This window comes from Oryctolagus cuniculus, chromosome 7, assembly GCF_051225735.1.
Source record: "Oryctolagus cuniculus isolate XC-2025 breed Fujian yellow rabbit chromosome 7, ASM5122573v1, whole genome shotgun sequence".
In the NCBI taxonomy this organism is placed as follows: Eukaryota; Metazoa; Chordata; class Mammalia; order Lagomorpha; family Leporidae; genus Oryctolagus; species Oryctolagus cuniculus.
In genome coordinates, this window is record NC_142873.1 from 22,994,227 (window position 1) to 23,021,050 (window position 26,824).

At 59.7% G+C, this 26,824-nt stretch overlaps 1 protein-coding gene across 6 annotated transcripts in view; it reads left to right on the forward strand.

The window, feature by feature from the left end:
• KCNH2 (potassium voltage-gated channel subfamily H member 2) overlaps positions 1-16,866 on the forward strand; it is a 32,649-nt gene extending 15,783 nt beyond the window's left edge. For 2 of the 6 annotated variants that reach the window (XM_051836951.3, XM_089336646.1), the window contains 13 exons: positions 2,001-2,165; positions 3,161-3,610; positions 4,131-4,342; positions 9,680-10,108; positions 10,573-10,960; positions 11,193-11,392; positions 11,827-12,079; positions 13,263-13,456; positions 13,719-13,818; positions 14,340-14,612; positions 14,686-14,872; positions 15,075-15,252; positions 16,333-16,866. In XM_051836951.3, the coding sequence (XP_051692911.3) occupies positions 2,001-2,165; positions 3,161-3,610; positions 4,131-4,342; positions 9,680-10,108; positions 10,573-10,960; positions 11,193-11,392; positions 11,827-12,079; positions 13,263-13,456; positions 13,719-13,818; positions 14,340-14,612; positions 14,686-14,872; positions 15,075-15,252; positions 16,333-16,482 (3,179 nt within the window). In that variant the 3' untranslated portion in view covers positions 16,483-16,866. 6 annotated transcript variants of the gene reach the window in all.
• Positions 16,867-26,824: the final 9,958 nt, after the last annotated feature.

Genomic DNA, 26,824 nt, shown 5'->3' on the forward strand with positions numbered 1-26,824 from the left:
GCTGGCCATCACCATATTAGGGCATAAACTCCAGGCAGGCTGTCTGGGTGCCAAACAGCCTCCAGCTGGGCCCAGCCCCCTGCAGCTCTCAACACCACAGCTGTGTGTCAGAGGCCGGAGGTCAGGGGACAAGAGCGACCGCTGGAGGGAGACCCAGACAGAGCCCTCCAAGCTCAGGCCCCTCGGGCAGAGCCACCAGGGCCTGGGATGCGGTGAGTGGAAGGGCTGCGGGGTGGGCGGAGAGTTCCTGGCCAGCCCCTCCCGGGGCCAGCCCTCACCTCAGTGCCATCCTCCTCCCGTTCCACAAGGTGGATCCCGCCTCTGTTAGGGTCGCTACTCTGCCCTGGTCTCTCAGTCCGGTCCGCAGCAAGTCTTCCCGAGCCCAGCCAGATCTCTCCCGGCAGTCAGGCGCTGCCCACCTGCTCCCTCACGCAGCAGCACCCAGCCCCTCAGGCCTTGCCAGCAGGCAGCAAACACAGGACCCCTGCTTTAGGGGTGCCGGCCCTCCCCTGACTCAAATCCCCACTGCCTTCCCTCCTGCTGTGGGGCTCAGCGGAGGTTTGGAGGGAAGGGAGAGAGCCCAAAGGAGGCTGTGGGAGGTAGGGAGGCGAGCAGGACCGACAGATGAGGCTGGGCTGCCGGGGGCAAAGGGTGACCACATGGTTGCTCCTCCTCTCCATCCGTGACTGCAGCGTCATTCTGTCCCTGCCCCTGCCATTGCCATTGCCACTGCTGGCCAGCGCCCACTCCCCTGGTGTGTGGTGTTCTAGGTGCCAGGCCCTTCAGAGGGGACGCAGACGCTGGGAAGCAGAGCAGAGAGGTGACACAGGGGAGCAAGGGGATGAGGAACATGCATGGGCCCTGCAGGGTGTGAATGCACCCTCTTGCTTATTCAGGGAGGACTTCTTGCAGGCGGGGTGCACGGGCCTGAGGGTGCAACTGAGAGCTCCCCCTAAAGGAGTCTTGTTCAGAAAATCAGCTTGTGAGATGGGAGGGGCTTGGGGCCCCTCCCCAATTTGCTCAGTGGGGAAGCCAAGCTGGGCCAGGGCCACTTGGCCTGGTGGGCTGACCTCACCTGTGGACAAAGACTGGGAAGGGGAAAAAAAAATAAAGTCAAGGACAGGGAGAAAGACAAGAAGAGATGCAGATGGAAAGATCTAGAAGCAGTGCTTCTGAGACTCCAAGGTGAAGGATCAGTTTTCTTTATTTGTAATACGTCACAGACCAGCGCTTTTGTGAAATACAAGATCACGTGGTTGGAATCTTGTGGCAATGCCAAAATGCTGTAGAGGTTTTGGAACTCTTGCTCTCCACTTCTACACTTATCTTTCTGTGGACCGACACGACCGCAAGGACTAATCTAGAGGGGGCAGACGGAGGCAGATAGCGATCGCCAACTGTCCAGCGTTTAGTATATGCCAGGCATCACCCCACGCACTTCGCGTGCTCTGACTTAATCTTTACACGCCGTGAGAAAGGCAGGAAAACAAGGCCCAGGAATGTTCAATGCATAAATGATCAAGGAGCGGAGCTGCTAGCTGAACCCAGGCTTGAAGTCCGTGGGCTTCCATGCCACCCTGCCTTGCATGAGGGAGCAGCTAAGGCACGTTGAGAGGGTGGGGGGAAACGAGATGCAAGAACGGAGCATGGAAGGCTCAGAAGCCAGTGTGGGAAGAAGCATGAGGGCTAGAGACGGGAGATAGGCGGCCAGCGGGCGGGGAGCTGTGAGCTGTGAGCGGCAAGCTAGAGCCGGCACGGGGTGGGGGGGGGATGAACCATGCGCTGGCAGGCACGTGGCCAGGGGGACACGTGGGGGCAGGAGACACTGGAGAGGGGTCAGGGAGTTGTACGTGGGGACAGGGAGGGGGGCAGGCAGAGTGGACGGGCCCTTTAGCTTCGGGGGTCTGTCCTGCCTTGCTTTCTGCTCTACGCACTGGGAGGGCCCCGGTGTCACAGTGGCTGTGTGTCCCCCCCCGCCACTCCCCCCACCCCCTCTGCAGGGAGCTGCTTCCTATGTCTGGTGGATGTGGTGCCCGTGAAGAACGAGGATGGGGCTGTCATCATGTTCATCCTCAACTTTGAAGTGGTGATGGAGAAGGACATGGTGGGGTCCCCGGCTCGTGACACCAATCACCGGGGACCCCCCACCAGCTGGCTGGCCCCAGGTAAGTGGAGCCGCCCTACCTCTGGGCTGGCCCAGGTCTTGCTTGCCAAAGGCCAATGCCCCACAGGAAGGGAGGTAGTTGAGAGGTGGGGGAAAGAACACCAAGGATGGCCCGGTCCCACCTGGTCCAGGACAGACAGACAGCGAGACGGTGGTGGAGTGACAGGTCCCAGGATCACAGGCTCTGGGCGGGCGGTGGGTGGGTAGTATTTCTTTTCCTAACTGCCTCTGCTTGGGTTGCCAACACAGCCCCCCCCCCCCCCCCCCCGGGGGGAGTGGTCCTCTCCCCAGCCTGGCTGAGACCGAACTCCTTGTACCTGGACAGGCCACGCTCCCGGTATGGCCTTTGCAACTTGAGCAGAGGGTCTGGGTGGGTGGGTGGGGGTATGCTCACCTTGGTTGCAGGCATGGGGGCCTTAGCTCTTTCCCAAGGTGACATAAGGCTCAGACCCCCCCCCCCCCCGGCTCTCCCCAAGGATGGCCTCTCTGGGTTGACTCTAAACTCTGCCCCCCCCCCCCCCCCGAAGTCAGGACAAAAACTTTCAGCTCTGGGTTTTTCAAGCTCTCAAATGATAGTGTGAGTGACATGGCACTTGCCATCCCCCACGACCCCCACTCAGGCGCGGGCCCCACCTCTGATGGTGTAATTTCCGGCAAGTTACCTAACAAGTTTTTTTTTTTTTTTTTTTTTTTTTTTTTGCCTAAATTTGGCGACAATGGGGGCAACGGTACTCACACTGCACTTGTGGGAGTCAGAGGATTTAGGTACAGGCCGCACAGCAGCCTGGCTCAAGCAACGGCTGTTTTTGATGATCAGAGTTTCCGGATGTTTTCTGAGAATTGAGTTCTGTGCGTTGGAAGGGCCCTGGGTATCAAATAGTGCCAGCTGTCAGGGTCCCCAGTTCCCCCCGCACCGTCCGCTTGGCGGCTCGGGCTGCAGCTCCTAGTCCTTGTCCCTTCCTGGGTCACCGTCCCCATGGCCTCTCTTTTCCACAGGCCGCGCCAAGACCTTCCGCCTAAAGCTGCCTGCACTGTTAGCGCTCACGGCTCGGGAGTCCTCGGTGCGGCCCGGCGGTGCGGGCGGAGCAGGTGCCCCGGGGGCCGTCGTGGTGGACGTGGACCTGACGCCCGCGGCGCCCAGCAGCGAGTCGCTGGCCCTGGATGAGGTGCCGGCCATGGACAACCACGTGGCCGGGCTCGGGCCGGCGGAGGAGCGGCGCGCATTGGTGGGCTCCTGCTCGCCGCCCCCGCCCGTCAGCGCACCCGGCCCGCACCCGTCGCCTCGAGCCCACAGCCTCAACCCGGATGCCTCGGGCTCCAGCTGCAGCTTGGCCCGGACGCGCTCCCGGGAGAGTTGCGCCAGCGTGCGCCGCGCCTCCTCAGCCGACGACATTGAGGCCATGCGCGCCGGGGCGCTGCCCCCGCCACCTCGCCATGCCAGCACCGGTGAGGACACCGGCCGGCGGGCAGGAACTGACCCGCCGTAACCCCAGGCCCTCCCACCCACCCCAGGCCTGCCCCCTTCCAAGCCCTCAGCTTCCTCCTTCCCGCTAGTCCCGGGTGCCTGGGAGATGGAAATCCCATTAAGCACTTATTTAATCTCATTAAGTGGCCTTTTACTCTATTAAATGTCCATTCATCCCATTACATTCTCCCACTCACAGAGCCCTTGCTGGCCCTCGGGGCTGGCTGTCCCAGGACGTCCTGCAGAGGGATAGCTGTGGGAGAAGCCTGGGGCTCCCAATACCACCTGGCCCACTGAACAGACCCATTCTTCCTCAGCGCCCGCCAGCCTGTACTCTCACAGTTGTGTCCTTGGCCAGCCTCCTTGATATGGGGAGGGGGTGTGGTCTCCATCTCACTGGCCCAGCAGGGCCAGGTGTCCACTGGCTCGCTCTCCCCCGTGGCCTGAGCACCCTTTGGTGCTGGGCCGCCCACCTGACCCTGCTTTGCCTCTCCACCCCAGGGGCCATGCACCCCCTGCGCAGCGGCCTGCTTAATTCCACCTCAGACTCGGACCTCGTGCGTTATCGCACCATTAGCAAGATTCCCCAGATCACCCTCAACTTTGTGGACCTCAAGGGGGATCCCTTCCTGGCCTCGCCCACCAGTGACCGGGAGATCATAGCACCCAAGATAAAGGAGCGGACCCACAATGTCACCGAGAAGGTCACCCAGGTAGGTGCTCTGGTGCCTGCTCTCGCCTCATTCTGTAGGAACTTGAGTTGGGAAGAGGCAGGGCCAGGCTGTGGTCAAGAGGAGATGGTGGAGGGGGCCGGTCAGTAAGGGCCTTCTGGGGCAGAATGGGGCGGGGCGGGGAGAGGAGTCACAGGGCTGGGATAGGAGGGGGCACAGTCTGAGGGGCAGGGGAAGGGTGGGGAGGTAGCCTTGGGGCCAGCACATCCGTGGACAGGGCACTTGAGGGTGTGAGAGGGCACAGGAGAGTGGGAGAAGCCGGCCTCTGGGACATGGTGGTCTGGTCGCAGGATGTATGGGAGGAAGGTACTGGGTGTCAAGCCAACAGGAGGAAGCTGCAGCTTCTGAGGCCTCAGAGGTCAAGGTCAGGAGATTCGCGGTTCTTCCAGGCCAACAACATGAGGAGTGAGTGTGAGCGTGGGGGGCTGGTGCTGTCAGGATGTCCGCCGGGGCGGGGGTGGGCGCAAACCTATGGAGAGATCAAGTCCCTGGGTCTGGTCCAGAGGAGATCTCTAGCCTTTGAAGGCATTGGCCAACACGACGCCATGGTGGGGGCCATCTGGTCATCTGTCCCCTCCTGGGCTTGGAGCCCTCCTGGCAGCAAGGTGGTCTACAGTAACCTTCTTCCCCACCGTTCGGTCCGCCTCGGCTCCCTCACATCCTGGCCTCCGTGAATGTGTGTGTGTGAGTGTGGGGGGTGGGAGGGGGGTGGGGGTTGTGGTCAGGGTTGCAGGTCCCTGCAGTGAGCGTGGAGCTCAGGACGTGGTAGGGGGACCCCTGTCCCTGAGCTGCCTCTTCCAGCTCGGTCCACAGCAGCTGCCGGCGTTGGCCTAATGTGAGGTTGCTGTCCATCTTGCTGCTCTCCTGGCCCTGCTCCAGCTGCCTCGGACTCTCTGGGTCCCTGCCAGGTCTCCAGCCCCTTGGCCTTGACTCTGGAACATTCCCCCTCACCCCAGGCCCTTATCTGGCTGCCCACGCCCCTCCCCCTCCCGCCGTTGCCTGTCTCCTGGTTCCCACCTGAGCCCCTGCTTGCTGTCTGCTCTGCTCCCGTGCCCGCCGCAGATGCCTGCCATGTTGTTGTGGGTCTGTGCGTGTGCGTCTTTGTCGACGTGCCCGGGTGTTCCTGCCAGTCACTGGGCAGTCTCTCCAACTCCGGTGTCTCTGACTCTGGCTGGCTAGGCATGGACTGGCGGGGCGGGGGTGTTGGGGAGACCATTAATCTGCGGTGACAGGCCCGGCTGCCGGGCGGAGGGGGAGGGGCATGGGCTGCGGGAGCGGCTGCAGCAGGAGCCCGGAGCGGGCTGCGGGGGAGGGGGCCCCTGGCCTGGCATGGGGCGAAGGGGCGGGCACGGGCGGGGCGGGGGAGCCCAGTGTGTCGGGGTGGGGGTGGGGCCGGCTGGAGGAGCCGAGGTTCCGACCGCGGCTGCCGGGCTGGCGGCAGGCAGGCAGAGCGCTGCACCCTGGCAGCAGCGGGGCCCACACCAGGGGACCATGGGCAGCCTGAGCCAGGCAGGCTGCTGCCCACGCTCACTGCCAGGGTGACCCCAGCCCTGGGGCCTGGCCCCAACCACCCTGGCTTCATGCCAGAGGCTGCCCTGCTTGCCCGGGCTGGGACTGCCGCCGGGGTGCAGGTGAGGCGTTGGCCGGGCCCTCGGGCCCCGGGACAGGCAGGCTGGGGGGAGCCAAGTCCTCCATGGAGGCTCCAGCAGGGAAGGCGAGCGGGACAGGGGCTCTGCGGCCCAGGGCCAAGAAAGGCCGGGTGAGGCGGGCCGTGCGCATCTCCAGCCTCGTGGCCCAGGAGGTAGGTGACCCCGGCCCTTCCTCTTCCTCTTCCCTCCGGAGACTGGGCACTGAGGCAGGTTCTGGCGGAGGGGGTGTAGCTTCCAGCCAGAAAGAGAGCTACTGGGAAGCAGGACAGGTTGGGAACCCTGGGCCCTGCAGCCCTGCCCGGCCACTTTTGGCTCTCCTCCCGGCCCGCCTGGCGTGGGTTTCCCTTGCTGGGTTCCCCTCTCCTGCGGCTTCTGGGGCCCACAGTCTTCCAGCTCCCCCTGCAAAACGGGGTGGGGGGATAAAGGCAACAGGAAACACATGGGTGCTCAGAGAGGATGGCATGGAGGCAGAGGGAGAAGGCGCCAGCGGCAGCGCCAAGGGGGTGGGAGCAGCCAGGCCGGGCCTGAGCACTGGGGCTCCTCACTGTGTGCGCCAAGGGAGGACCTGCGGCAGGTGAGGGGGGCTTGAGCTGCTTCCAGGAGTCCTGGAGGCCAAAGGCTCAGGAGGGTGGGGGTCAGCGGGCGCTGGGTGGGTGGTGAGGGGATGCTGAGCTGAGACACCTGGCTTACCTCTTCAGATGTGGCCTGTGGTGCTGGTGGCTGGGCCATCGCCCCCCAACCCCCACCCCCAGGCTGATTGCTCTTTTAGCTCCTGGGAGCCAGTTCTGTGTCCCTGGTGTCTCTCCCAAACAGAGCCTGGAGGAGGCTCAGGCTGGGGTGGAGGCGGAGTCAGAAGTGGTTCCCTGTGAGCCTGGAAACCCGACCCTTGTCACCACCACTCTTTGTCTGGGCATCTCCCAGCTGGGGGACAGGTATAGGTGGGATTCTCCCACCCACAGGTGAGGACCCAGGCTTTGGCTTAAATAAGCTGACTTCAGTAGTCGTAGGACAAGTTGCGCCTAAAGCTGTGTGCTGAGCTGTGGGTGCAGACCTGACACTGGCTCCATGCAGAAGGCCTGGGGCTTGCCCCCTGCGTGTGTGTTTGTGTCCTGGGTGGGGCTGGCCATGCTGTGGGCAGCCTTGGGTGGGGAGGGCAGACCGCTGCTGTCAGCCAGCACAGCCACTAGAGTCCCACCTCTTGGGCATGAGGAGGCATCCCATCCGGGGCAGCTCCTTACCCTGCCCCTTGTCTGCAGGGTCCCAGTTAGCTCCTTTTTCTCAATCTCCTACTTGAGCCCCTAGAGACCACCACCCCGTGCACGTCTGCTGCCTGCCTTAAGGAGCAGTGTGCTTGGGCTAAAGGTGGGGCAGAAATGGGGTCCAGGGTCTGCCCTCATGCCCCTTCCCCTGCCCCAGGCCCCATCCGCACCCCTAATGCCATCTGGTACCCGTGGAGTCCCTGTGCCTACCCCAGCATGCTCAAGCCCCCTGACTATACCCATCCTCACTTTCGGTTTCCTCTTCTGAGGATGCATTCTCAAAGCAGGTGGGCCTGGGGGGCCCCAGCTTGAATATGAGCTGGAGTCTTTGGGACCCCACCCACCTGAGGCTCTGGAGGCCTGGGAGTCAGTGCTTCTGGGGTGGCTCAGTGAGGTCTTGGGTTGGGCTGCCCGTCAGGGGCCAGGCTGGGAGAGCTTGGGCAGGGGGCCCTGGGATGAGTGAGATGTCTGAGAGAGAGGATTCTGATGGAACACAGGGGGACTCCCAGGGGTTTCTGGGCAGTGGGAACTCCCTAGTTTGCCCCGGGAGAAAGAGACATGGCTGCTCCCCCTGCTCCAGGTGGTGGGCCTGCCTCTGTGAGTGTGAGCTGTGCAGGGCCAGATGTGCCCTGTGTGCGTGTCCCTCTCCATGCAACTGGACTGGGCTGGGCTGTCTTTTGTGTCCTTTTGTGAGAGAGTGTGTGTGTGTGTTGGGGGGGGGCAAGGACTGCAGGCTGCCCTGAGCCTGGGTGGAGAGGGGTTGGGGTGGGTGAGAGGAAGTGTGGTCATCTCTCCCTCCAGGGAGGCCAAGGGGGCCTGCAACTGGGCGGTTGCTGTCCTTGGGCTAGCAGCAATTTTGTGTGTTGGGATTATGGCTCTTCAGGCCATTGCCCAGGCTGGTAGCTACAGTCCTTGGAACATTTGCTGGACTGAGACTATGGTTGTGTGCATGTGTGTGCTTGTTGGTTCAGAGTGTGGGCAAGATTACATGATATGAGCTATAGTCCAAAGGTCCCGGTGTACATTGCTGGTAGGGAGCAGTACTGGTTGCTACTGCACAGTACCCTGGATTCAGGTATGCTGGATGCTGTGAGAACTCGCTGGGGTGGCCCTAGGCTGTGTGGTAGTCTGGCAACCGCAGTGCCCAGGTCTAGGGGTGGTCAGTTGCTGTGACTACTTGGCTGAGGGGAAGGCATTCTAATGGAGACAGTGACAACTTGATTATTGATTTATTTAAGTTAGTTGAAAGGCAGGAGGAAGAGGGAGAAGAAGAGACAGATAATCTCATCTGCTGGGTCACTCCCCAGATGCCTGCAGTAGAACTAGGTCAGGCTGAAGCCAGGAGCTGGGAACTCAGAGTCTCCCCTGTGGTGGCTGGGACCCCACTACTTGAGCCACCACCTGCTGTCTCCCAGGGTGTGCACTGTCGGAGACTGGAATTGGGAGCAGAGCTGAGACTCGAGCCCAGGCACTCTTTTTTTTTTTTTTTTTTTTTGATAGGCAGAATGGACAGTGAGAGAGACAGAGAGAAAGGTCTTCCTTTTGCCGTTGGTTCACCCTCCAATAGCCGCCACGGCTGGTGTGCTGCGGCTGGCGCACCGCACTGATCCGAAATCAGAAGCCAGGTGCTTATCCTGGTCTCCCATGGGGTGCAGGGCCCAAGCACTTGGGCCATCATCTACTGCACTCCCTGACCACAGCAGAGAGCTGGCCTGGAAGAGGGGCAACCGGGACAGAATCTGGCACCCTGACCGGGACTAGAACCCGGTGTGCCGGCACTGCAAGGCAGAGGATTAGCCTATTGAGCCACGGCGCCGGCCAAGCCCAGGCACTCTTAATATGGATGTGAGCACCCCCAAGCACTGTCTTTATTTATTTTTTTTTAATATTTATTTTATTTGAAAGTCTGAGTTAGAGAGAGGAGAGGCAAAGAGAGAGAGAGAGAGAGAGAGAGAGAGAGAGAGAGGGAAAGAGGCGGGGAGGGAGGTCTTTCGTACACTGGTTCACTCCCCGATTGGCCGCAGTAGCCAAAGCTGCGCCGATCCAAAGCCAGGAGCCATAGCTTCTTCTGGGAGTCCCACGGAGGTGCTGGGGCCCAAGCACTTGGGCCATTTTCTACTGCTTTTCCAGGCCATAACAGAGAGCTGGATCAGAAATGGAACAGCTGGGTCTTGAACTGGCGCCCATATGGGATGCCGGGACTGCAGGCAGCAGCTTTACCTGCTAGGCCACAGCACCCCCTCCCCAGCACTGTCTTAACAGCTTAAGGAAACGTCCCCCCCCTACCCCCAGAGACTCTGAGCCTCTCTCCTTCCTCTGCTTGGTCTCAGCAGAGATGTCCTGGTTCTCCCTGCCCCGAGGTCCTGGCACCTGGCTCCTCACCTTTCACCTGCCCTCCCTTCCCCGTCTAGGTCCTGTCCTTGGGTGCTGACGTGCTGCCCGAGTACAAGCTGCAGGCACCACGCATCCACCGCTGGACCATCCTGCACTACAGCCCCTTCAAGGCTGTGTGGGACTGGCTCATCCTGCTGCTGGTCATTTACACGGCTGTTTTCACACCCTACTCGGCCGCCTTCTTGCTGAAGGAGACGGAAGAGGGCCCCCCGGCCCCTGACTGTGGCTATGCCTGCCAGCCCCTGGCCGTGGTAGACCTCATCGTGGACATCATGTTTATTGTGGACATCCTCATCAACTTCCGCACCACCTACGTGAACGCCAACGAGGAGGTGGTCAGCCACCCCGGCCGCATCGCCGTGCATTACTTCAAGGGCTGGTTTCTCATCGACATGGTGGCTGCCATCCCGTTTGACCTGCTCATCTTCGGCTCTGGCTCTGAGGAGGTGAGGCTGGCGGGGAGGGAGGCTGGGAGGGTGTGAGCAAAGGGAGGGGAGGTGGTGGGGGTGGGAGGAGAGGGAGAGAAAGGGGGGCTGCAGAGGCATGGCATGCCCCAACAAACCTAGGCTCACTTCTTTCTGTGTGAGCTGCTCACGGTGTTGTGGGGGGACCAGAAGGGACTCCATTTTTCTGCTTTAGCTACCCAAAGGGAGTCATGGTTTTGAAAACCCACAAAAGTGCCCCGGAAGCTAAACGAGCATTTTGGAGCCCCCCCCCCCCCCGTTTGCGCATTCTCAGGGTGGGGACCCACAACCGCTTTGACCCAAAGCTAGGACAGAGATTAATGAGACATCCACGCTGGGCCTGGCGTGGGAGGTGCTTCACACAAGACAGTTTCAGTAAGAGGAGGTTCCAGGAGGAAGTGCCGGGGGATCTTACCTCCGGCGCCCCCCACCCTGACTGTCCCCAGTTGATCGGGCTGCTGAAGACGGCGCGGCTGCTGCGGCTGGTGCGCGTGGCGCGGAAGCTGGACCGCTACTCGGAGTACGGGGCGGCCGTGCTCTTCCTGCTCATGTGCACCTTTGCGCTCATCGCGCACTGGCTGGCCTGCATCTGGTACGCCATCGGCAACATGGAGCAGCCGCACATGGACTCGCGCATCGGCTGGCTGCACAACCTGGGCGACCAGATCGGCAAGCCCTACAACAGCAGCGGCCTGGGCGGGCCCTCCATCAAGGACAAGTACGTCACGGCGCTCTACTTCACCTTCAGCAGCCTCACCAGCGTGGGCTTCGGCAACGTCTCCCCCAACACCAACTCGGAGAAGATCTTCTCCATCTGCGTCATGCTCATTGGCTGTGAGTGCGCCCCCAGAGGGGGGAAGTGAGGCTGCTGGAGGGGCCAGAGTGGGCACAACCCCCCTCCTCCAACCATTAGTGCCTTGGGTGGGTGGGGGGGGTCCACCATCGTGACGCAATTTGGGGGTGGGGACAGCAGGGCAAGGCCTGGTGCAAAGCCCGAGCGGAGGGTCCCCGTGGGTGGGCGGGGTCCCTGCGGCTGCTGATGGCCCCCGCTCCCCCGTGCCCCCAGCCCTCATGTACGCCAGCATCTTCGGCAACGTGTCCGCCATCATCCAGCGGCTGTACTCGGGCACGGCGCGCTACCACACACAGATGCTCCGGGTGCGGGAGTTCATCCGCTTTCACCAGATCCCCAACCCGCTGCGCCAGCGCCTCGAGGAGTACTTCCAGCACGCCTGGTCCTACACCAACGGCATCGACATGAACGCGGTGAGGCTCCCCGGGCAAGCGAGGGGGCGGCGGGGGCCCTGGGTGCCGTGAGCTTGTCTCGGGTGGTCACACTTAGTGCATGGCGTGGTGCCCCCTGTGCCTGGGAGGAGTCTGGTGCCCATGGGGCTCCCTTGCTGGACAGCGTTCCCTTGGGGCAGGCGCTAGAGCGCACCCTTCAGGCAGGCAATGGTGTCAGTCCTTCAGACAGGTAAGAAAATAGAGGCCTAGCACCCAAGGGTGCCCTGATGGAGGTGGTGCCCCTGGCATGGGAATCCAGCCCCCTCCTGAGGGGGTCCCCTTAGTGCTCCGGGGAGGCATCTGGGACCCCTGGAGCTGGAAGATTGAGGTTTCCCCGAGATGGAGGGGTGGGGCAGGGGGGTGGGATGTGGGTGGGGCCCCAGGGGCGGTGTGCTGAGCCATCCCACTGCCCCCAGGTGCTGAAGGGCTTCCCCGAGTGCCTGCAGGCTGACATCTGCCTGCACCTGAACCGCTCACTGCTGCAGCACTGCAAGCCCTTCCGAGGGGCCACCAAAGGCTGCCTGCGGGCCCTGGCCATGAAGTTCAAGACCACACACGCGCCACCGGGGGACACACTGGTGCATGCTGGGGACCTGCTGACTGCCCTCTACTTCATCTCCCGGGGCTCCATTGAGATCCTGCGGGGGGACGTCGTCGTGGCTATCCTGGGTATGGGGAGCTGCTGGCGCTGGCCTGCACATGCCTGCCCAGCCCGGAGATGGCTGAGCTTCATGAGCGCACAGTCCTGGGACTGCCTGCAAGGTCCTTGGGCCCCTTTGATTTACCCAGGCTCAGGTGCTCCAAGGAGAGACCAGCAGAGGAGCCCACATGGGTGGGGCTGCTGAACTCCGGGGTTCGCAGCCTCCTTTCCCCCTGGATCTCCCCTGGAAGTGGCAGACATCTGATGCTTTCTCCTTGAAGGATCAGATCTCGATCCTCCAAGGTGGGCAGTGGAGGGGGAAACGCCAGCCTGGCGGCTGTGAGTCTGATTTTCCCGAGAGCAAGCACGGGGCCCTGCAGCCTCACGCAGTACAGGTGTAATCAGGCTCAGCCCCTCGCCGCCGCGTCCAAAGCAAAGGGAGTGTTGCCCTCCTCTCCTCCCAGCCCTTCCTGCACACGGGGCAGGTGCGCCTGGACAGTGGGGCCTTCATGTCCTCTGCCTGTCCTTCCTGTGGCCCTGCATGCCTTAGGGAAGGCATTAGACATGTTTGAGCATGGCTCACAGCAAGATATTGTAGGATTCTATTTCCCAGCATAGAACAAGCATACGCTCGTCCCAGAAACACCTCCCACCCCCTGCCCACCCCTACACAACCCTCGGCCTTACTACATGTGTACATTCTGGTATTTTCTGTTCTATGGTATGCTAAGCTAGGCTATTCTATGTCTTTCAGTTAAAAAAAAAACCAAAACAACAAAAAGGCTGTTTTTGATTTGCCGCTGTGTCCTGGTCTATAGTTTGAAGAACACTGAGCGCCAGGGTGCACTGATCAGCCAGGAGGCTGTTTGGGACAGGGTGTTCGGGTGGAGAGGTGGCACTACAGGCCAGGGCAGGCAGGGCCGTGAGCAGAGCTGGGGCACCCCGGCTGGCACCCCCTGCCCCAGCCAGTCCCAGTTGCTGGGAGGGGGCCCAGAGAACTGGTTTGCTGTCCCTTCTCCCTCAGTCTCTGCTGGCCATGCTCCCACCCCTCCTGCTGGCAGTGGAGGGAGGTGGGTTGGCTGACGCTTTCCTGCCTGCATGGGTTGGACCCGGAGGAGATGCCCCTGCCTGGGGTGGGACTCCCGGAAGGAAGGTGCCTGCCACCTTGGATGCCGGCTCCCCGGGAACTCAGCCCCTCTGTGTGGCCTGCAGGGAAGAATGACATCTTTGGAGAACCCCTGAACCTGTATGCACGGCCTGGCAAGTCCAACGGGGACGTGCGCGCCCTCACCTATTGTGACCTGCACAAGATCCACCGGGACGACCTGCTGGAGGTGCTGGATATGTACCCCGAGTTCTCAGACCACTTCTGGTCCAGCCTGGAGATCACCTTCAACCTGCGGGATGTGAGTGGGCCGCCCAGGCTGGCCGCCTTCCCCTCCTAACTGGGGGGTTCGGAGCTGAGTCCCTAAGGTGACAAGCAAGGGCCGCCTCCCTGCCTCAGTTCCCTTGTCTGTCAAGCGGTACCCTAGACCAGGCTGCGGAAGCCCCAGCCTCCAACCCCGCCTTTCCTATGCTAATGAGAGGGCTGGGGCCCCGATCCGGCCCCCCCCCCCCCCCCCCCGGAGAGCAGGGGAAGGCCCTGACACGTGTCGTGCTTGGTTCCAGACCAACATGATCCCGGGTTCCCCGGGCAGCGCGGAGTGGGAAGGCGGATTCAACCGGCAGCGCAAGCGCAAGCTGTCCTTCCGCAGGCGCACGGACAAGGGTGAGGCGGGGGGAGGGGAGGGGTGTCGGGGCGGGGTCGGGGTGAGGCGGGGCGGGGTCGGGAGGGGCACAGAGCACCGGTGGGCGGTGTCTTCCCCACCCAGACCTTCACCCTGCGTGCCCACTCCTCACTCCAGTTCTACCAGTGCTGCCCATCCTTTCGGGCCCACTTAAGTTGTCACCTCCCATCCGCCAGGGCCAGGGCAAGCCTAGGCTTTTTTGGTTCTCACAGGGCAGGGGTATCCGTGGGCGCTGCCTTGAACAGATGAGGGGGAAAAGAGACAGGACTCGCTTGTGTGGCAGAGCCAAGGCCATTGCTGGGGCAGCCGGTGGGGGGGGGTTCCTGGGGAGCTCGCCAGCCTGGTTGGGAGTGGGGGAGGACAGTCCGAGAAGCAACCGGGGCCAACGAATGCCTCTTGCCACAGCCCTTTCCCAGGCTGGCTCCCGCCCCCTCCTCTGCCCTCCCCTGCTCTGCCCTCCCTCCCACTCCCGTCTCTGAGGTCCGTTCTCTGTTTCCCACAGACACGGAGCAGCCAGGGGAGGTGTCGGCCTTGGGGCCGGGCCGGGCGGGGGCAGGGCCCAGTAGCCGGGGCCGGCCGGGGGGGCCGTGGGGGGAGAGCCCGTCCAGTGGCCCCTCCAGCCCCGAGAGCAGTGAGGATGAGGGCCCAGGCCGCAGCTCCAGCCCCCTCCGCCTGGTGCCCTTCTCCAGCCCCAGGCCCCCCGGAGAGCCGCCGGGCGGGGAGCCCCTGACCGAAGACTGCGAGAAGAGCAGCGACACCTGTAACCCTCTGTCAGGTAGGGGCGGTGCCCGGGGGCGGGGCCGGGGCGTGGCCTCGCACCGGGCCTCATCCCCACTCTCCGGCTCCAGGCGCCTTCTCTGGAGTGTCCAACATTTTCAGCTTCTGGGGCGACAGTCGGGGCCGCCAGTACCAGGAGCTGCCTCGCTGCCCCGCCCCCGCCCCCAGCCTCCTCAACATCCCTCTGTCCAGCCCCAGCCGGCGGCCCCGGGGCGACGTGGAGAGCAGACTGGACGCCCTCCAGCGGCAGCTTAACAGGTGAGTGCTGGCCCAGGATCTGGGGGTGGCTGGCCGTGCTGTCCAGAGCAGGGCCCGCTTTACCTCGCCTTGGGCTCAGAGCTGAGCCAGGGACGCCAGGGCCCGAGTGAACAGGGAGGCTGGGGTTGCAGGCTGCTCCCCGGCCCCCACACTGGTGCCTGGAGCCAGTGACTGGTGCCTCCTCCCCCTCACCTCACTGCAGGCTGGAGACTCGGCTCAGTACAGACATGGCCACCGTCCTGCAGCTGCTACAGAGGCAGATGACGCTGGTTCCGCCCGCCTACAGTGCTGTGACCACCCCCGGGCCTGGCCCTACCTCCACCTCCCCTCTGCTACCTGTCAGCCCCATCCCCACTCTCACCCTGGACTCGCTTTCTCAGGTGAGTTCCTGAGCATCCCATCCCCCACCGCAATCAGCCCTGCCTTTTCTGCCCCCATTCAAGCTGGTGCCCAGTCTCCTGCCACCCCTGCATCCTGGCCGGAAGGCTGCCTCGGGAGCTGTGGGCCCAGGGGGAGGCAGGAGGGCCCCTAGTCCAGAGCCCCAGGCGGCCTGGTGCAGGGGACCAGCCTGCGAGTGGCCCCTGGCCCCAGGTCCCTGCTGTGGTTGACATTCCACCCTCTGACTGTCCTGCCCACCTTCACTGGTGGGTGTCTCCAGGGCATCCCCGGGGGCCAGGGCCTACATCTCCCCCTGTGCTGGAGATGGGCCCCGGCTGCCCTTTGTCCTCCCTGAGTGGCCTCCTGCAGGACGGCCGTGGCGGAGCCATCCCGCGATGGTCCCCGAGGGTCCCGGAAGGGAACTCCTCTAGCTCTCCAAGGCTGTGTGGGCTCTGCTGCCTCCCCCCTTTCCCTGGCACCGCTCCCCCCTCCCATCTGCTGACTGCTCCTGTTTGCAGACACCAGGGCCCACGTCAGCGAATGTGCCAGTCTCCCCTTCACAGCCTCCCCCGCCGAGATCTCACCAGCACACTCGGCAGCACCCACAAACCCCTCCCGCCTGCCCTGGCACTCTCCCTGGCCTCCAGACGCCTAGCCGCCAGCCTGCCTCGGTTTCTAGGTCCCCGAGTTCTTTCTGGAGTGCAGGGAGGAACCTTGTCTCTCTCTGTCCCAGCTCAGGGACTCCGTATTCCAGGCTGGGTTTGGATTCAGCTGCCACGGTCTCTAGGGGGGGAGGAAGCTGTGGCCTCTAGGTTTCCCTGGCTGGGGTGTGCAGGTGGGAGCGTCCTAGCTGCTCCCGGCTCCTCTGTTTGGCTCTTGGCCTATGAGAGTTCACTTCCCCTCCCCCACCCTCAGTGCATGCCCTTAGTAGCCCCCCAACCCCATCTTGCTCTGTCTGCCTTGGCCCCCCCAGCCCTCATGTCCGTCTCCCTTTTCTGTCCCCTGTCACCTGGATTCTCCTCTTGTGCCCCTCTCCTACCTCTGTGGCCTCTGGGCCTTCTCACACCCTGTGTTCTTTGCAGGTTTCCCAGTTCATGGCGTGCGAGGAGCTCCCTCCAGGGGCCCCAGAGCTCCCCCAAGATGGCCCCACTCGACGCCTCTCCCTACCGGGCCAGCTGGGGGCCCTCACCTCCCAGCCCCTGCACAGACATGGCTCAGACCCGGGCAGTTAGTGGGGCTGCCCAGTGTGGACACGTGGATCACCCAGGGTTCAGAGCGCCGCCTGGGCCCCTCCCCTCAGAGGCCCTGCCCAGGAGGCCCTGGCCACGGAAGGGGAGAGGATGGTGAAGGAGCAGCTCCTCCTGCTGTCCCCTGGGCCTCACTGGGAGGGGCAGGGGCAGGGCTGGGCAGTGGACAGGGGGTCTGTGGTCCCCACACTGCCCCGGGGGCATTAGCTGGTCTAACTGCCCGGAGGCACCCGGCCCTGGGCCTTAGGCACCTCAAGGACTTTTCTGCTATTTACTGCTCTTATTGTTAAGGATAATAATTAAGGATCATATGAATAATTAATGAAGATGCTGATGACTATGAATAATAAATAATTATCCTGAGGAGACTCCAGTGGTGCTGGGAGGGTGCTGCCTGCCTCGTGCTTTGTCTTGTGTTCCGGGTCTGGACACACGGGTCTGCATGCACGGGGCCCACAGGACAGCCCCAGTAGCTGGGTTGTGGGTGTGTGCAGTGGGAGGTGTTCCCTGGGGGCTGGACCTCCTGCTTCCCCTGCAGGCCTGGATTCCAGATAGTGAAGAACCACCTGCGCCCTATGGATTTCGGTCAGTGGTCCTGATGGTGTGCCGGACACCCTCGGGGCCCTGTCGCTTGGCTGGGTGACACCCTGGCTCCCCAGACTGGCTCCACACTGATGCCAGTGCAGCCACATACCTGGCTCCCTTATGTAGCTCGTAAACTCAGCTCCACACTGACCCTAATGTAGGTCTGGATTTGGCCCAAGTTCAGACTCTCACCTTCACGCCCAACTTGGCTTCATCTTTTTTTTTTTTTTTTTAAGAGTTATTTATTTTATTTGAAAGGCAGAGTTACAGAGAGGCAGAGAGATATATCTTCCACCTGCTGGTTCACTCCCCCAATGGCCACAACAGCTGGAGCTGAGCCGATCCGAAGCCAGGAATCAGGAGCTTCTTCTGGGTCTCCCACGTGGGTGCAGGGGTCCAAGGACTTGGGCCATCTTCTACTGCTTTCCCAGGCCATAACAGAGAGCTGGATTGGAAGTGGAGCAGCTGGGTCTCAACCCAGAGCCCATATTGGATGCCGGCGCTGCAGGCGGCGGCTTTACCCGCTGGACCTCATCTTGACCCTATATAATTGGGCCCATGCCTGGACCCAGCTCTGGGTATATTGGTTTCTCTAGCACTGACCAGAGCTCAGTTGGCGGCTTGCTGTGGCTGGACCTCATTTTGGTCACCTGTGCTCCTTGGTCACAAGAGAAGCAGACGAACAAGGGTGGCTGTGTCAGGGTCACTTCTTCCCATTATTGGGGGACTAAGTCAAAACAAAGCTGGTGGTTGTGAAGGGTGTGGGTGCACAGCGTGCATGTGGGTGCTGTATGCTGCAGGGCTTGTGAGCACACACACCCTGTGGCAGCAAGAGGGGCTGTGGGCAGTGGCTAGATCTGCCTGGGCAGGCCTCCAGAGCCCTTGGAACAGTATCTCGCTTAAGCCAAACATGGCTATTCTCAGCGCCACCCCTCGGATGGGGTGGGTGTTGGTGTCTGCATAGCCTGGAAGGTTCTTCCAGTGCCCGTGGCATGTGGGAAAGAATGAAGGGAGTCCCCCCGCCCATGCAGGGCCTGGGAGCAGTGGGGAGAAGGATAAGTCCCATGGGCCAGCGGTGGACGGGGATGACAGCGAGGTGGGGCAGGCAGGAAGGGCGGCTTTGTGTGTCAGGATCTGTCCCATGTGTGTTCAGATACACATGTGTGTGAGCCGTGTCTGCTCATGGTTTGGGAGTTTACCATAGTCCTTCCTGGGGGATCGATATGTATGTGAGTATGTGTTGGAGGTCTGGTAGGGGAATGCCTGGATTTGGTGTCAGTGGTGTGTGGCTCTCCTCATGGCCAGGGGTGAGCATGCTACCTTTGATAGCAGGACTTGGGCAGGAGGCAGACCTGGGCAGTGGTTGATGGTGAGAAGCAAAGGTGCACATTACAACAGAACAGATACCGGCGTTGTGGCACAGCGGGTTAAGCCGCTGCTTGCGACGCTGGCGTCCCACATGCCTGTGCCAGTTTGAGTGCCGGCTGTTTCACTGCTAATCCAGCTCCTCACTAATGCACCTGGGAAAGCCATGGAATATGGCCCAAGTGCTTGAGCCCCTGCCACCCACGTGGGAGACTTGGATAGAGTTCCTGGCTCCTGGCTTGGGTCTGGCCACCCTCTGGGGAGCAAATCAGCGTATAGAAGATCTCTTTCTCTCTGTCACTTTGCCTTTCAAGTTAATCAATCAAGCAATCAATGTTTATTAAGAAGAAAGTATAGATGAAGCTTGAGACACCCTGACTTGGACCACGGCCCACTGCCTGATACTATCTCGTCCTCGTTCCAGTCTGTCCTTGCCCTTAAGGCATCTTCATCCTGGGACTGCTCAGTGTTCAGGTGCGGGGTGGGGCCGGCCTCTCAGTTGGGCTGGGTGTTGAGTACAGGGAGCAGCGGGTGGAAGAGACTTTGCTTGCCACCCTGACACTTGCTGTTTCTTTGGGGCACTATGCCAGCACTACAGCCATCCACCTGTCACCAGGTGAAGGCACTGCCTGGGACATGGGCTGTGGTGCTCGCAGGGAGTCAACATGTGTGTGTTCCTGTGTGTGTGTGTGTGCATGTGTGCACTCAAGATGGGTCTGGGCCCTGTGGAAGGGAATTTTTAACACGTGTTCTCCACTGAAGAATGTGGGTGTCTGAGGGGTTCATTCTGTCTGGACAGAGATGCACCTGTGACAGGTATCTTTTTTTTTTAAGTGATTTTTTAAAATATTATTTATTTGAAAGGCAGGGGAGGAGAGAGAGAGAGAGAGATCTTCTACCTGCTGGTTCACTTCCCAAATGGCCTCAGTGGCTGGAGCGGGGCTGATCTGAAGCCAGGAACCAGGAGCTTCTTTCGGGTTTCCCATCTGAGAGCAGGGGCCCAAGCACTTAGGCCATCTTCTATTGCTTTCCCAGGCCATAGCAGAGAGCTGGATCAGAAGTGGAGCAGCTGGGGGCCGGCACTGTGGTGCAGTGGGTTAAAGTCCTGGCCTGAAGTGCTGGCATCCCACATGGGCACCGGTTCTAGTCCCGGATGTTCATCTTCAAATCCAGCTCTCTGCAATGGCCTGGGAAAGCAGTAGAAGATGGTCCAAGTCCTTGGGTCCCTGCACCTATGTGGGAGACCTGGAAGAAGCTCCTGGATCCTGGCTTTGGATTGGCGCAGCTCCGGGGGTTGCGGTCATCTGGGAAGTGAACCAGCAGATTCTCTCTCTGTCTCTACTTCTCTCTGTGTAACTCCGACTTTCAAATAAATAAAATAAATCTTTTTTTAAAAAAAGAAGTGGAGCAGCCGGGACTCGGACCGGTGGCAGTATGAGGTGCTGGCACTGCAAGTGGTGGCTTTACCCACTATGCTATGGTGCCGGACCTCGTCACAGGTATCTCTGTGGCTTGGATGCCCTGTACCAGGTCCGTTCCAGGAGCTGAGGTTGTAGGGTGGGTGGGGAACAGCAGTCACAGCAGTCATGGAGGCTCCATTTACTCGGTGCCAGCCAGGTGCTTTGCTTTTTTTTTTTTTTTTTTTTTTTTTTGACAGGCAGAGTGGACAGTGAGAGAGAGAGACAGAGAGAAATGTCTTCCTTTTTGCCTTTAGTTCACCCTCCAATGGCCACCGTGGCTGGCGCGCTGCTGCTGGCGCACCGCGCTGATCCGAAGGCAGGAGCCAGGTACTTATCCTGGTCTCCCATGGGGGGCAGGGCCCAAGCACTTGGGCCATCCTCCACTGCACTCCCTGGCCACAGCAGAGAGCTGGCCTGGAAGAGGGGCAACTGGGACAGAATCCGGCGCCCCAACTGGAACTAGAACCTGGTGTGCCGGTGCCACAAGGCGGAGGATTAGCCTAGTGAGCCGCGGCGCCGGCCAGTGCTTTGCTTTTGATCACTAACCTCTGCCACTGTGGAAGTCGGCATTGGTCCAATGAAGAGAGCTGGGTTCAGGATGACTCTGTGACAGCCCTTGCATGTGACAGACTCCCCTACCCGCCTTTATTTGAAAGGCAGGGTTGGGAGGGGAGAGATCTTCCATCTACTGGTTCACTCTCCAAATGCCTGCAACAGTCCAGAGCCAGGAGCCAAGAACTCAGTCTGGGTCTCCCATATCGGTGGAAGGGACCCAAATACTTGCGCCACCGTCTGCTGCCTCCCAGGGTCGGCATTGGCAGGAAGCTGGATGGGAAGTGGCGGAGCTGGGGCTTGAGCAAGGCATTCTGATACAGGATGCGGGCATCCGAAGCAGCTTCGGAAACCAGTGCGCAAACTGGCAGGCGTGTTTGACTTCTATCCCCTGCTCTGTGCTCGTCCTTGTCCCTGTGCTGCGTGTTGCTCAGCCAGCTGGCTCCTGGGCCAGACTCGTTCTCTGGTCTTCTCCCTTCACCCAAGCTTCTGGAGCCACAGGAACACTGGTAGGGGGCAGGGGCAAGCTGGGGTGGTGTGGTCCCTCTCCTCTTGCAGGGCTGCAGGACCATCATCTAGAGCTGAGGTTGGGGGTGGGAGCTGGAGGGAGCTGCGGCAGGTCAAAGAAGCGTTCAGGTGGTTGCTGGAAAGAAGCCAGTGCTGGTAGGAAGCCTGGAGCGGAGCCTGGAGCTGGGCTGGGGGACAGGGGATCCGGAGCAGAAACCCCAAGGGCAGGCTGCACAGCCTCCCCGCCTCCGCCTCTGCATTCAGAGCTTTGGGAGCTTCCTGGAGCATCCCAGCCTTGTGACTCATCCATGCCCATCTGTGCAGGTACAAGCTGCCTCCTAGCACCTGTCCTTATCTGGGCTCCCATCCCTGCTCAGCCAGGTGGCGGCAGCTCTCACATTTCATTGACAGATAAAAGTGATTGATACACATTGAGCACTCTCTTCTGGCGAGCATTGTTCCAGCTGCCTGAAACCAGAGTCCAGGAGGCTGGGTGACTTGCCCCAGCACCCACAGCTTTTGAGTGGGAAGGTGAACCTGGGTCGTCTGAGTCACAAGCCTGCCGGCTCACAGGCATACCATGTATAAGGGGCAGTGACTCGAAGAACCTCGTGCGTTTCTGGAATTTCTAGAATCTTCTCCCCTCTGTAGACTTTTGTACCTTCTGCTCCTCTGCCTGACACACTGTGTTGGACAAACTCCTGCTGGTCAGTCCTCAGGTCATTTTGACTCGGGGCCTCTCCTAGGAAGCGCTTGGAGAAGCCCCTCCCCGTGACTGCCGCAGCCCCCAGTCCAGGCTGCTGCAGCCGCTCCTTGCCCACTGTGAGCTGCTCCGGGGCAGGGACACGTCCTTCTCCCTGTCTCCCCAGCACCAAGCTCAGTGGTTCCCTCAGAGCAGACACTCAGGGACTTACTGAACGAACAGTTCCGGTTTGGGTAGCAGGTGCTTCTTCTCCGGGGATGGAAGGAAACTTCTTCTCCGGGGATGGAAGGGGCTGTGTCTGCTCCTGCAGCCAGGCTCGCAGCCTGAAGGCTGAGGGGGGTGGGCCTGGATGTCTGGGGCTTCCCGAGTCTCCCCTGCCCATATCAGACATGGGGTGTGGCACCCTGTGAAGGGGCCCTAAGGGCTCATGCTGGCCACTTCTTCCACTCCGTGCTTCTTCAAGCTCAGTGCCTAGCGATTGCTCCTTGCTCTTAGTGACAATGAGGGACCTGGTCTGGGGCCCTGTGAGGCTTGAATTCTCAAGTGAACATCGTGGGGCACAGCTGGACACCTGTGGTGGCCACAGCTGGGCTCACCACCTCTCAGGTGCCATGCCACTAGCTTGGCCACACCTTCGGGGGCAGCCCCACAGCCTGCTTGTTTATTCCAGGGTCTGCTGCCAATTACCTGCACGTGTTGTGCGAGCAGATGGTCCAGTGCACGCCCATGGGTCATAAAGGGACAGATGGCTGTCTCCTCCCTGCCGCTAAGACAAAGCCCTCTGGGTCGTCAGCCACAGATTCTCATCTTCCTTTCCAGATCCACCTGCCCTTCCCCTCCTCTGCCACACGCCCTGTGCTCCAGCCCCGCTGGTTTCCAGCCTGTGAGCAGTGCATGTTTCCCCTGCATTGCCTGGTCCTTGGACAGCTCCTGGGCAGAGCTGGCAGGGCTGGGCTAATACTTCTGTCCCTGGAGTTCATCTTCTCTGAGGGGTTGGCCCCTTTGACTGTAGCTTTCTCTTCCCACCCCTGTTCCCCAGGAGCACAGGTCCTAACCCCTTCACTAGCAAAGGTGAATACAAATAGTTTCATTTCGTTTTCTTTCTTTCCTTCTCTTTTTCTTTTTTTCTCCCTCCCTCACTCTCTCCCTCCCTCCCTCCATCCTCCCCTCCTTCTCTCCTTCTCTCCTTCTCTCCCTCCCTTCCCCTTAGCACAACTGAAGTTGGCTGACATTATAAGAATACCCTGATTAACTGTTTGAAAGAGAATAATGGGGGACCAGCACTGTGGCATAGTAGGTTAAGCTTCTACCTGCTGTGCTGGCATCCCATATGGGTGCCAGTTCGTGTCCCGGCTGCTCCTTTTCCAATTCAGCTCTCTGCTAGGGCCTGGGAAAGCAGTAGAAGATGGCCCAAGTCCTTGAGCCCTGGTACCCACAAGGGAGACCTGGAAGAAGCTCCTGGCTCCTGGCTTCGGTTCAGCCCAGCTCTGGCTGTTGTGGCCATCTGGGGAGTAAACTAGCGGATGGAAGACCTCTCTCTCTGTCTCTCCTTCTCTCTGTAACTCTGCCTTTCAGGTAAATGAATAACTCTTAAAAAAAAAAAGAGAGAGAGAATAACAGGAGAGGTGGTGAAGGCAAACCACAGACTTGAATCAAAAGCCCAGGCCTATTCATTTCATGAAATGAAAGTGCTTTTCTGTGGCTGCCTCAGTCTGGAGGCGCAGAGGCTCCACCCTCCCCTGCACCTCTTCGTGGTGCAGCCAGGGAGACTTCGCAGGCCCTGGTTCCCAGGCTCTGGGCCTCTGTGTACAGGGCTTCTGCTCGCTGCTCGTTTGTCCTCGGATGGCTGAGGTGCACTGAGGTCACACCTGGGACTTGGCAGTTTTGGCGTCAGGGCTGCGGGGCCCGCCTTCCCCCTGATGGTGGACAGTCTGATGGGAACAGACACAGGATCCACCTTGCCTTTCAGTGATTCCTGCAGGGAGAGGCGCTTCCTCGAAGGAACCGGTGCGCTGGCAACGCACCTAAGAGGACACGCAGTGTGTGTCAGTTTCTTTGAAATGTTTTGGAAGTATTGAGCCCTGCATCGTGGTGCAGCAGTTTAAGTGGTTGCCTGCAACGCTGGCATCCCATATGAGCATAGGTTCAAGTCCTGGCCGCTCCACTTCCTATCCAGCTCAAGGTTCAAGTCCTGGCCGCTCCACTTCCTATCCAGCTCAAGGTTCAAGTCCTGGCTGCTCCACTTCCTGTCCCGCTCAAGGTTCAAGTCCTGGCTGCTCACTTCCTGTCTAGCTCCTCTAATGCACCTGGAAAGCAGTGGAAGATGGCCCAAGCATCTGGGACCCTGCCACTCATGTGGGGCTTCTGGCTGTGGCCTGGCCCTAACTTGGTCATTGTGGCTATTTCGGGGGTGAACCAGTGGATGGAAGAGCGTGCTTTCTCTCTCTGGATCTGCCTTTCAAATAAATAAAAAAAAATAATAAAAAAAAGTGTTGAAATAGGAGCAGGTGGGTCAGCGCCGTGGCTCACTTGGCTAATCCTCTGTCTGCAGCACCAGTTCCCTGGGTTCTAGTCCCGGTCAGGGCACCGGATTCTGTCCCGGTTGCTCCTCTTCCAGTCCAGCTCTCTGCTGTGGCCCGGGAAGGCAGTGGAGGATGGCCCAAGTGCTTGGGTCCCTGCACCCACATGGGAGACCAGGAAGAAGCACCTGGCTCCTGGCTTCGGATTGGCGCAGCGCCAGCCGTAGCGGCCATTAAGGGAGTGAACCAACAGAAGGAAGACCTTTCTTTCCATCTCTCACTGTCTATAACTCTACCTGTCAAATAAAATAATAATAATAATAAAAAGAAATAAGAGCAGGTGTTTGGCATAGCAGCTTAGATGCTACCAGGGGATGGCCACCCTCATCTCATATCAGAGTGCCTGGGTTCAAGTCCTGCTCTGCTCCTGATTCCAGTGGCTACTAATGTTCACCCAGGGGGCACTCCGGGTCCTTGCCACCCATGTGGGAGACCTGGGTTGGGATTCCAGTGTCAGCCTGGCCCAGCCCTGGGCATCTGGGGAGTGAGCCAGCCAGTGGATGAGAGCTGTCTGTCTGTCTCTCAAACCAACAGCTAGAAAAATTTTAAAAACTTGAAATAAATTTGAAGCACAAGGCTTTCTAAAGTGACTATTTGAGGTATTTTTAGATAATTATGCATCACCCACTGTCCCACCCTTCTTCCTCCTCCCTCTACTATTCCCATTCATATTTTTTACTAAGATCTATTTTCAATTAGCTTTATACACATATGACTAGCTCTGCTAAGTAGAGTTCAACAGATAGTATGGAAAAAATCCCTGTTCCTCTATAGTGGAGACAAGGGCTGTTCAAATTCATTGCTTCTCCAAGTGTCAATTTCACTTTTAGGTGCTCTATTAGTTATCACAGGTCAGAGAGAACATATGGTATTTGTCCTTTTGGTATTGGGTTATGTGCTAAGTATGTAGTTATTTAGTATGTACTAAGTATGTAGTCTTTGATATTGAATTTGGTACTAAGTATAATGTCTTCTAGTTTCATCCATTTTATTGCAAACGACAGGATTTTTTTAATATAGTAACTTTTCTTAGAAGGCATGATATTAAGCTGTAAAAACTCAATTTATCTTCATCATATAATCCCAATAGGAGTTCAGATAAAGTGATTTTTTTTTAAAGATTTACTTATTTATCTGAAAGCAGAGTTACAGAGAGGCAGAGGCAGAGAGAGAGAGAGAGAGAGAGAGAGAGAGAGAGAGAGGTCTTCCATCTGCTGGTTCACTCCCCAGATGGCTGCAACCCCTGGAGCTGCGCCAATCCGAGGCCAGGAGCCAGGAGCTTCCTCCGGGTCTCCCACGTGGGTGCAGGGGCCCAAGGACTTGAACCACCTTCTACTGCTTTCCCAGGCCATAGCAGACAGCTGGCTCAGAAGCGGAGCAGCTGGGACTTGAACCGGTGTCCATATGGGATGCCAGCACTGTAGGCAGTGGCTTTACCTACTATGCCACAGTGTCCAGCCTGATAAAGTGATTCTTGATACTTAATTTTCTAAACATCCAAGCACAGCTCGGTGTTTTGGGTTAACTTTTGTCTTAAAAAAAATGCATTCTGAGGTGTTTGTTTAAAGAATCAACTTCGTTATTTTCCGGCCACACACTACAAACATGAGCCGGAAGTCCGCAAGAACCACTGCTAAGGAACCAGAACGGAAGAATTTAGTGGGACGGCCTCCCCATGATGTTAAAGTCAGCAACAGCACAAGGTCTGGCTGGGAAGACTTAGAAGCTGACAGGCAGGAAAAGCAGCCACTGGGGAAGCAGTCTGGGAAGGGCTCTCATGCTACACACGCTACACATGACAACACACGCTACACATGACAACACACGCGTGTGCGACAGCGCTGCCTCCCTTCCTGCCCCGCCACGTCAGCACAGCGGGAGAAGCTGATGCAGCTCGAGGACTGGGGACACCAGGAGGCTCTCGTGGTGCTGGGCAGCACAGGTGGGGATGGAACTTTCAGATGGGCAACTGACCATGGAGGGCTTCATTAATGTCCTTGGACACCCTGGCGTTGGGACCGTGCTGCAGGGAAGCTCAGGCGATGTGGGGCTCTGAGGAGCCATAATGGAGTTTCCTGGGGCTGGAGAAAGTGAAGCAGGGTATTGAGGATTCGGGCAAACAGCAGTTAGCGACGTGGTCTGACTGTTCGCCACACCCAGCCCCGGAAGCCCTTCCCTTCTGATGCTGAGAGCTGAGCTGAACCCTATCCGGGGTGGGATGGGGTGTCCCCAGGACCATCCTATATCTCTGCGGATGCCCGAGCCATGAGTCTGCTGCTCTGGGCTGACTCTCCTATAACCGGGGTCTCTGCAAGTGCCAGACTCCAACCCTCTTCCGTGGCACCCCGCTGTGGCTCAGCCGGGACACGCCCCTCCTCCTTCCTGACCCCAGGGCACCACTATCCAAAGGCTGTTGCTGGCAGCAGGTGACCAGTGAAGGTGTTGGAGGCCCCAACAACCAGCCCGCAGGATGATCTCATTCAGCCGTCAGGTGTGCTCGGGCTCCCAGGGTATGTCCCAAGCCTCAGGCATGATGAGCAGGTTTAGGTTTTGTTTTTTTTTGCTAAGCAAGTGGT